An 11759-nucleotide genomic window follows, 5' to 3' on the forward strand; every position below is an offset into this window, starting at 1 on the left:
TGAGGAAAGTTCTATCCAGTTTAGCGAAAGGGTTAAATTTTTAGGATTAACTCTAGATGCGAAACTTAACAGGAACGCCCATCCCGACATTGCAGTAAGCAAAGCGGTCAGTGCGTTCTGGTTATGTTCCAAAACGGTGGGTAGGAAATGGGGCCTAAGACCAAAAATGGTCAAATGGATCTACACATCCATCATACTACCGAAAATAACATACGCTTCTTTAGTGTGGTGACCTAAAACAAAAGAGGCTACTGCAAGAATAAAGCTAGCAAAGCTTCAGAGACTGGCGTGTATTGCCATAACTGGAGCAATGTGCAGCACTCCATCGAAAGCGCTGGATGCAATTCTTCACCTGCTGCCTCTGCATGAATTTGTGCAGTCAGAAGCGGAAAGGAGCGCCTTGCGGCTCAAACGTTTTGAAGAGATCTTACCTGGTGATCTGGTTGGTCATCTGAGTATTTTGCAACACTTTAAAAGAGGGCCTTTGTTGAGTATGTGCGGAGACTGGATGAAAACTTTGGACAACTACGGCATTCCCTACAAGGTGCGTGAAACATCGCGCTCCGACTGGGAGTGTGGAGTTAATATGGTCCGTCAGGGGTCAACGATATTCTTCACGGACGGCTCGAAAATCGGTTCGAAAATTGGAGCGGGAACCTTCGGTCCTGGTGTACAGATATCGTGGCAATGGGCAACTGGCCTACTGTATTCCAAGCGGAGATTTACGCTATAATCGAATGTGTCAAAGTTTGTCTGAAGAGAAACTACAAACATGCGAATATTTGCATTTTCTCTGATAGTCAAGCGGCACTAAAGGCTCTTTGTGCTCACAAGTGTACGTCAAAAATAGTGTGGAAGTGCGTTCTCTCACTGCGGAGGCTGTGTCGTATGAACTCTGTCAATTTGTACTGGGTTCCCGGGCACAGCGGCATAGACGGCAATGAAAAAGCAGACGAACTGGCCAAACAGGGCTCCAACTCGCAATTTGTTGGTCCGGAACCCTGTTGCGGTATCTCAAATTGCACTATAAAAATGGAACTTAAATACTGGGAAGAGCAACGGGTGACAGCCAACTGGAGGGCTGTCAGAGGGTATCACCAGTCGAAAAGGGTAATTACGCCAAACGGGAAAGTTACTAAAAAGCTCCTAGAGCTCAACAAGTGGGCTCTTTCTACCTACACAGGACTGATTACTGGGCACTGCCCGAGTAAGTATCATTTAAAGAACATTGGTCGAGTTCAGGATGACACTTGTCGCTTCTGTAATATGGAAAGCGAAACCTCGGAACATCTAGTATGCAGCTGCGGTGCATTATACATGAGCAGAATCAATTTTCTTAGCAAGGGCTGCTTGCAACCGGGTGAGATTTGGTCTGCCAATCCTGGTAAAGTAGTTGGCTTTATTAAGCACATTCTACCTGACTGGGTGCGTGCCGAGGCAACCGGCCATTCACTCGATCAATAGTGGGTGTCTGGTTTTCTACATGGTACGTATAGTAATGGGGATATACTAAAATAGTTCTAAATAATGGACGCAGTAGTCTAGTTCCACTACAAATATAAAAAAAGCGTTGCTCCTGCAGATAGGTGATACGATCAGGGGACTGGTGAAGTAAATCAGGCTCATAAATGGAGACAAGAGGCTGTACAATGAAAAAAATGGAGATACAAGAGGCTGTACAATGAGACCCTGGAATCAGAACGAAGAGGTCGTCAGGTGAATCAGAAATCGGAACAAACGGACGTAAGCTCAGGAATGTTTTTACTTGAGCGACAACCATTAGGATACATTGTGAAAGACTTTTGTCCCATAACGCGACGAAAATAACATTTGAACGATTTCATTCCGGCTTCCTCGATGCCTTCGAAGTGTGGAAAGCGGAATGATGCGGAAAGTAATGCTATTGTTTGCACAGTAAAGACCCCATTTCACCGACTAGAGCTGCCGCAGATACTCCGACGAAAGAGAAACAAGCAACGCGACGTAATCTTCAACGGACGAACCTTACCCAATAATTGGACAAGCATAAGCTATGGTCCACCGTGACGTGTCTGTAGATGGATTGACCTGACGATGAGGAAGCTCAGGTTAGATTTTGCTAAAAGCAGAATAGAAATGCGAGTGTCGAACGGTGCGCTTAAGTTTTTCAACCTTTCGTCAATTCGAAGTATTCCGAAATCGTTCCTGAATGTGATCAAAATTTCTAATGGCGATTGCGATGTGATGCTGACTGCGTTCTAATACTGTTTTTGACTGTGGAGTTGAACATAGTCGTAGTCCACTTCTTGAGGCGACTGTTTGGATGCGTTGGGAAAGCCTGCAGTTGTTCCGAAATCGGTAGCAGCTTGGCCAACTCTGAGAACTCACAAAAGATGGAAATTTCATCTCGCAGTAGATGTAGGGAAACAAACAGACGCACCTTCTCCAGTTCCGGTTTGGTTGGTTTCGAAACCGCACACTTTGGCCGAAGCTCGACGGGCTATGCGAGATGTTCTGGGCATGCCACCAAAGTTTGCCGTGTAGGATCTGGCCTACTAGCATTTCTCGGCAGGATTCAGATCGGCCTGTACGTGCAATCACTGCACATCCTCCGTTAGGTGTTGGACCTCAGCAACTCGATTTGATACTAAGACTTTCCAGAAATTTGACCTGGATTTAATTTAGTGAAGCGCGACAGTAAAGTCGGTCCTGAAGTGTAGTGTCGGTCAGTAGGCGGTAGACCAACTCACTTCCGAGGAGAGCTGCGTGGAGCTCTAAGTATGGAATTAACTGTCTACGAAGTGGTACGACACGAGATTTCAACGTAAACAGATGCGACTGGGGCTGGCCCAATTCGTCCGCTGATACGATGAAGACGCAGCATCCGTAATCATTTTATGGTGGCATCGTAGAAACAGTCTACTGAGTACTGCCATTAGAAGTCTTTGTTCCAAAGGACTCTTAGGGAAACTTGCAGCGGTATAAGTTCCTCGATGTCTGCAGGATACTTCTTCCACCACGTTGCTGCTCTTTTTGCAAGCTCAGAATCACACGACACCTGAGAGTTTGGATGAAAACTTTGATCCTCACGACCACGGGTCCAAGGAATACAAGTCCTCTTCCATGAACTCAGAATAGCTTTTACGGAAATGTTCACTTTGAGCACCGCTGTTGACAGAATGATAGTTGACTGTCGAGGTTGGGTGACAATTTCTGCACTTTGAAAAGCAGTGAGTGGACCGGTGAGTGGAGTAAAGAATCACCACGCAACGACTGCGAAGATGCTTCTGTTGTTACATGCCGGGCTTAATAACCAGTTCCGTACCGCTGAAAGAAGACAATCGACGACTGGAATCTTTCGACACATTTGGTGAAGAGGTTTGCTTTGCTGTTAGAACTTTAGCCGTTCTGCGGCAGCGATGGTGGTAGCGATGGTTCTATTTGTCCTCTCTCTTGATTGTTAACAATGATTTCCGTTTGGTGTTATGTCTGAGTTCATCCGTTTTATAGTAAACGTAAATTCCGGTAAGTCAATGTATGTTAGTATAATTCATATGTTATTTGAGTTGATTTTTAATTCATGAATGATTAAGCGACAGATGCTGAAACGTTAGACAACAAAACTTGAGATGGCACCAGTGAAATGAAATTTGGTAATATTAATCGAGAGCGGAAGTTGAGAATAAAGTAGACATAATAAAACGAAACAAAATAATATGTAACACCAACATGCTTTCAAGTTTTTTAACTCTCATAACTATTGTGTTTCTGTGAAGAAAAAAAAACTATTGTGTTTTTTGGATCAAGCTGTTGGCAAATCGAACTCATCGAAACTTTCGAGTCCTAAGGGATTCGGCTGATAGATCGCTTTTTTAAATACGATTAAGCAACAAACGCCAATTGCGACTGTTGCTTGCACAGTCAATGGCCAAAATCAACTGGAATGCTACGGGGCTAGGGTTTTTACTTTCGGTAGCCTGCTGCTGCTGCCTCCCACACTTCAGCCGGCATCTGGGGAGACATGTTAAAACTCAAATTGCTTGCTCATGAATATTAATGAGTGATTTCGTTACGCTTTAGGCTGAGGCTGTACAAAGCGAGAGAGAAAATGAGAGAGAAAGTTGAAACGATCACTGTCTTTCTGTTATTTTTATTTTGTGACGACTGATGAGTCCGGGGATTTGTTTCGATTTCCAAATGAGCGGCAGTGATTTAGAACGCCGGTATCTAAAGGTTTTGCAATGGTTTTTCGGTGGGCGGGTCAACGTTCGACGAGTAATTACAATTCAGTTTGAGTCGATTGCGAGTGGAACGAGATAAAGTTGTGATATTGTGCCATTGGAAGTATTTGAAAATAAAATAAGAAATTTATGCTTGAGTAGGAATCTGTAGAGCGAAGTGAATGAAACGTAATTAAGCTCACTTTTGAACCCTAAATTGAAAACGTAACCAATTTTCGCTGCTGATTGACTGCTTTCGAGCGTTTTCACGGAACATGCAAAAGAATGGTGACTCGTCACTGCAAATCGTTGAACCATGAAGTTCCAAGTGCAGCAGTCTATTTCTAACCATCAAAAAACCTTCCGAAACGTGCTTGCGGTAAGTTTCCAAAAGGTAGATTCTAAATCGTTCGTTTTAGTTGCCGCAGTCAAAACTCAGCTGACCGAATTGAACTGAATGTGCTGTGATGTGAAATTGGGAACGTGCCCATCGACAGGACAGGTTGAGCCCTTAATCGATTCCGATGGACACGGGCGTTCACATTCATCTCTAGTTCGGGTCGAACGTGACGAGATTACTGCGATAAGATTGCAACCGGAGTCATTTTTCCAACGGAGTCCTCAGCAGGTCCGGTAGGCTAGCGCAATAGAATATCGAGGTTGGACGAACGTTTCCGCTTACCAAACTAGAGTTTACTGATGCGAAAAATCATTTCTATTTGAATTATTTAATGGTGAAATGGGTTTACTTCTGGATCATGTCAATAAGTAGCAGTCAATAACCTATTGTTGTTTCTAAACAAACGCATATATCTAAAAAGAACATCTTGTTTTAAGCAACAAACGCAAGCTTCATGTAGGACTACAGATATCCAACGACTTGCAGGTTATCTTACATACTATTTATTGGGTAGTGAACTTTTTTTAAGCAGCTTATGGAGCCGGGACGAAATACACGAAAAATGCAGAGTGAAATACAAACATAAGCAATATCAATTTATTTACTTACCTTCCCTTTGTCAGCATTTGTTTGCAGACTGTTAAACTGGTTTAGCAAACTTTAACAACTACAAATTAAAGTTCTCAATCGGGGGATCTATTCCAATCACCCCGAACCTGTTTTAAGCAGTTCTGCATCTATTTTGCAGAAATAAAGTTCTGCATCTATTTTGCAGAAAAAGCGGTGCTTTTGGTTTTTTTTTTTCAGATTGATGTTTATTCAAATATTTTGCGGTGTTGGGCGGTATTTTAAATATTCGTAAGACAGCTATTAAATTGCAGTTTTCCTACTCGTTATTGAAATAATCGATATTAATCTAAATTAAGGGGTTTGAGGTTCGTTTTCGCTACTGCCATTTTTTTAAAAAGAGTGATCTATACACCCGATTTACTGGAATTAGTATGGCATTGCCATTTTCTGATTGGGAGTTAACTAGACTTTATTAACACCCAACATCTAGCCTAAATATTTTAACGTTATGTTTACGAGGAAACTTGTGGTCCCCGTGGTTCTGTGGTTAGCGATGTCTGTCGGCTAGCTCTCCCACACGGTTGTGATATCGGGTTCGATTCCCGATCGAGTCGAGGATCTTTTCGTGCTGGAAATTTTCTCGACTCAGCACTGGGGCACGGTGTATCGTTGTACTTATCCTACACATGCAAAATGTACCAAAAACAATATCGATAACGAATTCTCTCAACTAATCTAGTTTTATCGAGACCGCTATTAGCCCCAAGGCTAAGCGTGCGATATTGTTGTTACGAGGAAACTCATTTAAGTCTCTGAAAAAACGGTAACGGCTAGGGACACCAAAATTCACAGAAATGGTTGAATAGCTATAATCTTCAATTCTTCCCGGTTTGACCTTTTGGAGTGCACCTATTTGCAAAAAAAAAAAAACAGTATGACTCTGACATACACTGAAGGTCACCGCTTCTCAGAATGTCTCCAACGGGTACATTTGGTTATTTTTATTGGGCTCGAAGGGAATCTACAAGTACACAACCAAACAACGTGATCGGTGTCGTAGTAGATGTCACCACACTACAACTGTTTTTTTCGTCCCATTTGTCTAGCCATTAGAGGATCATTTTCTCCACTAATTTCCGGATACAAGAGAGCATAGCAATCGGCCTATATGAATTGTGATCAGAAGCAGGTTTCCCTGGTTTCGAATTGCAATAACTTTTATCTCCCTCCAGTCGTGCAAAACAATTTTTATGTAAAGAAAATTGTTGAACAAGTTCAACAAGCGTCTTTTTTTCAGAATCGAGTAGATTGTTCAACAGGTTGAATTTTATTATATCCAACCCTGGATCTCAATAGTTGCACGGGAGGCGAGCCATTGAAAATTCCAACATCGAAAATTGAGGCTTTTCCGTAGTTTCTAAACCTCCTGCTCTTGTGCAAAGTCTGGACAGACCTTTTTGGTAAAATCGAGTATCAAGCGATTTGAATACTCCTCGCTTTCATTCGAAAGGATTCCGCATGCGCCTGGCCGTATTTCAAAAAGGGCTCATCGATGTTTCCCTCAACAACGCGTTAACAAACCGCCGCCAGTATCCGCGTTTTATCACTTTCATTAGGCTCTTCGTCTGCCTATTCAGTATCTCGAACTTTCGAAGCAGATTAATAATGGCGTACATCCGGAAGTTCTTATACACCGCTTGGTGGGAGGACGCCGTCTAATCGTTACCACAGGTATCGATTTCGTTCCAGCTTGAGTTGCGGCGTCGATGATTAAGCCACATAGGAACGTGTATTCTCCCTCCGGAGGAAGTACCTCGTGGGACTTGATTTTTGCGATAGTATAGTCTCATACGACTTCTAATCAAAATTACGTGTGAGATAATACGCAAAATTGATTGGATCCGTTGGAGTTGAACCATCCGAAAACTGTTTTGCCAGGTACTTGCCGATACGTTAAATGTTCAATGGTTTCTTTATAAGCCGAAAAAAAACAACGGATGGACCTTTAGCGGCATCTGGGTAAGCTTTCATCCGTACCTGCGGAACCTTCGGTGCTGGGCTAGCTACGTGGGTTTCAAGTAATAAATATTAAATTTTTGAACTATTTTTTGAAATAGGATTGATAAAATTAATGGTTTTTAAAGAAAAATAACATTATTAAAAAGAATACGTCATCGGATTCTTCTTATTTTTGCCTACGCGCCATCCTTGCTGCTAGTTGGATTAATCCAGCAATCGTATTGGCATGAATCGCAATCAAGAATCTCCTTCGGCAGGCAGAACCAGCGCTAGGTGCTAACCAGCGATCGGCGGCACGGGTAATTTGTTCCATCTACTGGGCGGTTTTTGTATTACAGCACTGGTACCGAAATCACCGAAGAAAAAACACGCGTACCGTCTGCACACAGTACACCGTCTTTAACACTTGCGTACCCGACGCCTCCGAATCCGAAAAAATGAAAATTCTTTTACCTGCCATTCCGCAAGATCTGAACCGATTTTGATCGAACCTTTTTCAAAAGATCACTAATTTATCATAGTTTTTGGGACAGTAGGGGACATTTCGAAATTTCCCGTTGTTCCGAATTTATCGAGGAGACCGTGACACAGGCTAGATTAAAAACGGTAGCGAAACCTTGCTTGCGACATATCAAACTTTAAGCTTTTGCAAAACAACACTATTGGCGATCGGTATTTGGCCATTTGGGCATGTTTTGGATTACTGGCCGAGTTTCGGAAATCGGTTCTGGGAATGGTTCAGAGACCTAGCTTGCGGCATATCAATAAACTCGGACAGGAACGGCCATTAGTCACCCAAGTGGCCAAATATCGATCGTTAATAGTGTTGTTTTGCAAACTTAAAGTTTGCAAACTTAAAGTGCAAACTTAAAGTTTGATATGTCGCTAGCAAGGTTTCGCTACCGTTTTAATCTAACCTGCGTCTCTGGAAGGGTAGTTACCTCACGGTTCTCCTCGATAAATCCGGAACAACGGAAAATTCCGAAATATCCCCTACTGTCGCAAGAACTATGATAAATTTGTGATCTTTTGAAAAAGGTTCGATCAAAATCGGTTCAGATCTTGCGGAATGGCAGGTAAAAGAATTTTCATTTTTTCGGCTCCGGAGGGGTCGGGTACGCAAGTGTTAACACCACTAGGGGCTTAACAGCGCCCGTGTTTGTTATTACACCACCGATTGCAAATACACAAGTAACGCGCACGTACCGTCTGCACACAATGCAGTATTGTTCTGATTCGTACCAGTAAATTTATAACGGAGCGATGCTCGTTCGCTTCTAATCACAGCGAAAGCAGAGAATCGAAGGTTTCAACGATTATATTACAATGTAAAGAGGTACAATGTTTCTTAGTAGATTCTAAAAATGCTCTGTTAAATAGTGGCAAATTACAAATCTTCATTTGTCAAATTTGCTTTCATTTGCTCTAGCTCTCGACTTCTGCAGAAATTGGTGTTTTGTATTAGACCGCTCCCTTCCAGAGAAGGTAGGGTTGTCAAACCATCATAGAAATATTTCTTGTTTCCGAAAACCTCTATTTGCCAAACTTGGTTAGAGTTGCTTGATTATTTCTTGTATTATGCAGAAATTTGTGTTTCACTTGTATAGGAGCCCTCCCTTCCAGAAGAGGTAGGGGTATCAAACCACCACGAAGATATGTCTTGCGTTCTAGTATCTTTTCATATCAAATTTGGGACGATTTGCTAGATTATTTCCCGAGATATGCAGAACTATGCGTTTCAATTGTCTGGGACTCTTCCCGTCCAGAAGAGGGAAGGGTGTCAAACTACCGTAGATATATTTATTGCTTCCAAAAACATCCATTTGCCAAATTCAGCTCCATTTGCTTGATTATTTATTGTGTTATGCACACAATTGCGTTTTATTTGTATGGGAGCCCTCCTTCTAGAGAGGAAAGGGGTCTCAAACCAGCATATTAACCTTCCCTGGCCCTAAAAACCCCTACCTACAAATGTTCTCGTCGATCTGCTTATCCTTTCTTGAATCTAATCCTGACATACGGACAGTGTTTCATTTTTATTATATAGAAGATTTAAGGGGTCATCCACAAATTATGTAAGGGTTTAAGGGATGAGGGGGGGTATCCAAATTTCTTACGAATGCTTACGAGGAGGAGAGGGGGATTCGAGAAAATCTAACGTAAGATTGAGAAATTTAAATTATAAACAAAACCTCACAAAACCGAACAAAATAAAGTTAGTTGAATTATTTCACGCTGAGATCTTAACAGTTGAACCTTGGGAAAGCGTGAATTCACCTTGATTGTGTATTTTACTTCGTATAATTTATTTTCAGTTTTATTAACTTTAACATGATATTGACTCAATGGGTTGAATTGTTTTGTTTTTATTCCTCACGAATACGCCATATGTGAAAAAAATGTTACTTCTTCATAAACAATTTTTTTCTGAACAAGAAAATTTTATATAAGATTTATGGGGGGAGGGTGGTAATGTAAAATCTTACTAAGCCTTATTATGGCGTGAGGGGAGTCTAAAGTTTCGAAAAAAGTCCTTACGTAATTTGTGGATGACGTCTTATCCCGTTTTGTTGTGAAGTATATTGGAATCATGTTAATTACTCTCCTTGTACAGAATTCCTGGAATTTACTCCTATAATGTTATTTACCATTATGTGATCTTAGAGATTTGGACAAAAAGTGAGCATAAATCATAGCTTCGTTTACTTTAAATTTTCCAAGTAGGTATCACATTTTTATGAAGTACAAATAACTATAAAATGCGTGAAATAATCTATGAAACCAACAAAGTATCGACGACCATCATATGTTCCATTGAACCAACCACCTACATCAGACAGTGTTACTTCCTATGATCTGGTTGATCGGACACAATTTTTTTTAAGAGACGTTCCTGTGTTCTATTTATTTTCTCTCGTTTTACAACAAATATCTTGGAGTTTATCACTTCTCTCTTCCGTTCTACCAGCACTTCCATTTTTTTTCACTGTTGAAACCATAACTGGATCCATAGCACAGCAGTTCTTCATCACTGCTTCGTCTCCAACCATGCTATCGCCAGCACCTGAATCTACGATCAGGGGAATCACCTTATTGGTCGACACCGTTGTTGGTTCAGTAAGTTGCTTCTGATGCACCGACCAAGCCTCACTCAGTCGTAAACTTCGCTTGTTGGTACCTTGCTGGGACAATACCCCTCACAGCGCTCGCATTTTTCTGGGACTTGTTCCCTTTCAGAGAAGCTTACCAGAGTCTAGTCGGATGCAAGCTTCCTCTGTGGAAGTATGGCCGAACCTCTGTTCAGCGGGCGATAGCATTTTGTCTTGGTTTTCATGTTCATAGCACACCCGGGTCTCCCTTTTCTTCTTATTCCTGGGATTCAGGGTGACAGCTCGCGACATGATGGCCAAATCGCCCCGGTGCATCCTCGCGTTGGCATCTAGAATGGTGTTGTGCTGTTCCCGGATGGCGACCAGCAGGGTATTGAACTTCTCGCGCACCGAGATGTCCTTGTCTGCCTTATAAAACTACTCGATGTACCTCTCGTGGGTCATGAATTGCTTCATGTGAGTACGGTGACCCGCTGTCCGCAGGTTGTATAACTTCCGGATGGAGAAGGGCGCAATTCGTCCATGGCGACGGAATCCAACCAATCCAAAATGTTTTCGGCCTGCTCTCACTCCAGTACGAGGGCCATGGCATCGTTATTCAACGATAGCCAAAAGATATTGACCACTACGTTATCAGCCGCAATTGGTACATGGTCGCATTGAGGGCTGCCTCCTCTGATTCAGCATCTCTCCGGGTATCGCCAATCCTCCGTTGGCGGGATCCTCTCCAGGCAGTGTAGCACCCCCGCTTCGTTCAGTAATGTGTCACCCGCACCTTCTAGAGGAGATAGTCCTTTCCGATCGCTCCTTTAATAGCGGGAATCATTCCTATGCGTCCATCGTCTAAATGGTGGTCGTCCTTAATGGTGGTGATGGTAGTAGTGGTTGGTCATTTTCTTCTTCGATTACCCGACTATTTTTATAATGCTTGATGTATCTAAAAATTGATCAAACAGTTACCAAACAACCCTGCGGGCTTTTGGTGACGTCCGGTGGAGACCTATTTTTAGGTCTCCACCAAGAACAAAAACCAAAACTATGTATTAGGGTGGGACAAAATGATCGATTTTCCAGAACCAAGTTTTTTTGTTTCCTTTTGAGGCCCCAAACAACCCTCAACTTACCTGAAGTCGATTCAGTATGTCTATTTAAATGCGAAAAAACTTGTTTTCTGCCAACATTACCAATGTACCGGCGTCAGTAGGATTCCCATCAGAAGTAACCTGCCGTAACGAGTTTATACACTCAGCTGGACCAAGCAAACAAATTTAGGTCAATATTCTAGGCGTAGGTAGGATCTACAACGTGTTTCAGAAGTTACTTCTGATGGAAATCTGACTGACACCGGTACACGGCAGTGTTGGCAGAAAAATGATTTGCATCATAAATTTCGACATATTTAACTTCTAACAGCTCTAGTATTTTGTTTGAAACACCCTAGCTCATTAGTGTCTTCGACCA

The 11759-nt window shown here is 42.2% G+C and overlaps 1 protein-coding gene across 1 annotated transcript; it reads left to right on the forward strand.

Annotated features, from left to right (window-relative positions):
- Positions 1-687: 687 nt before the first annotated feature.
- LOC129716788 (uncharacterized) lies at positions 688-1464 on the forward strand. Its single transcript, XM_055666623.1, has one exon. It carries the CDS (start codon positions 688-690, stop codon positions 1462-1464), a length of 777 nt encoding a protein of 258 aa, XP_055522598.1.
- The last annotated feature ends 10295 nt before the right edge of the window (positions 1465-11759 follow it).

This window comes from Wyeomyia smithii, chromosome 1 (genome assembly GCF_029784165.1).
Source record: "Wyeomyia smithii strain HCP4-BCI-WySm-NY-G18 chromosome 1, ASM2978416v1, whole genome shotgun sequence".
NCBI classification, from domain to species: domain Eukaryota; kingdom Metazoa; phylum Arthropoda; class Insecta; order Diptera; family Culicidae; genus Wyeomyia; species Wyeomyia smithii.

Excerpts from the sequence above, each read along its gene's own strand:
- LOC129716788 (XM_055666623.1), top strand. The coding sequence starts at position 688 with ATGGGCAACTGGCCTACTGTATTCCAAGCGGAGATTTACGCTATAATC.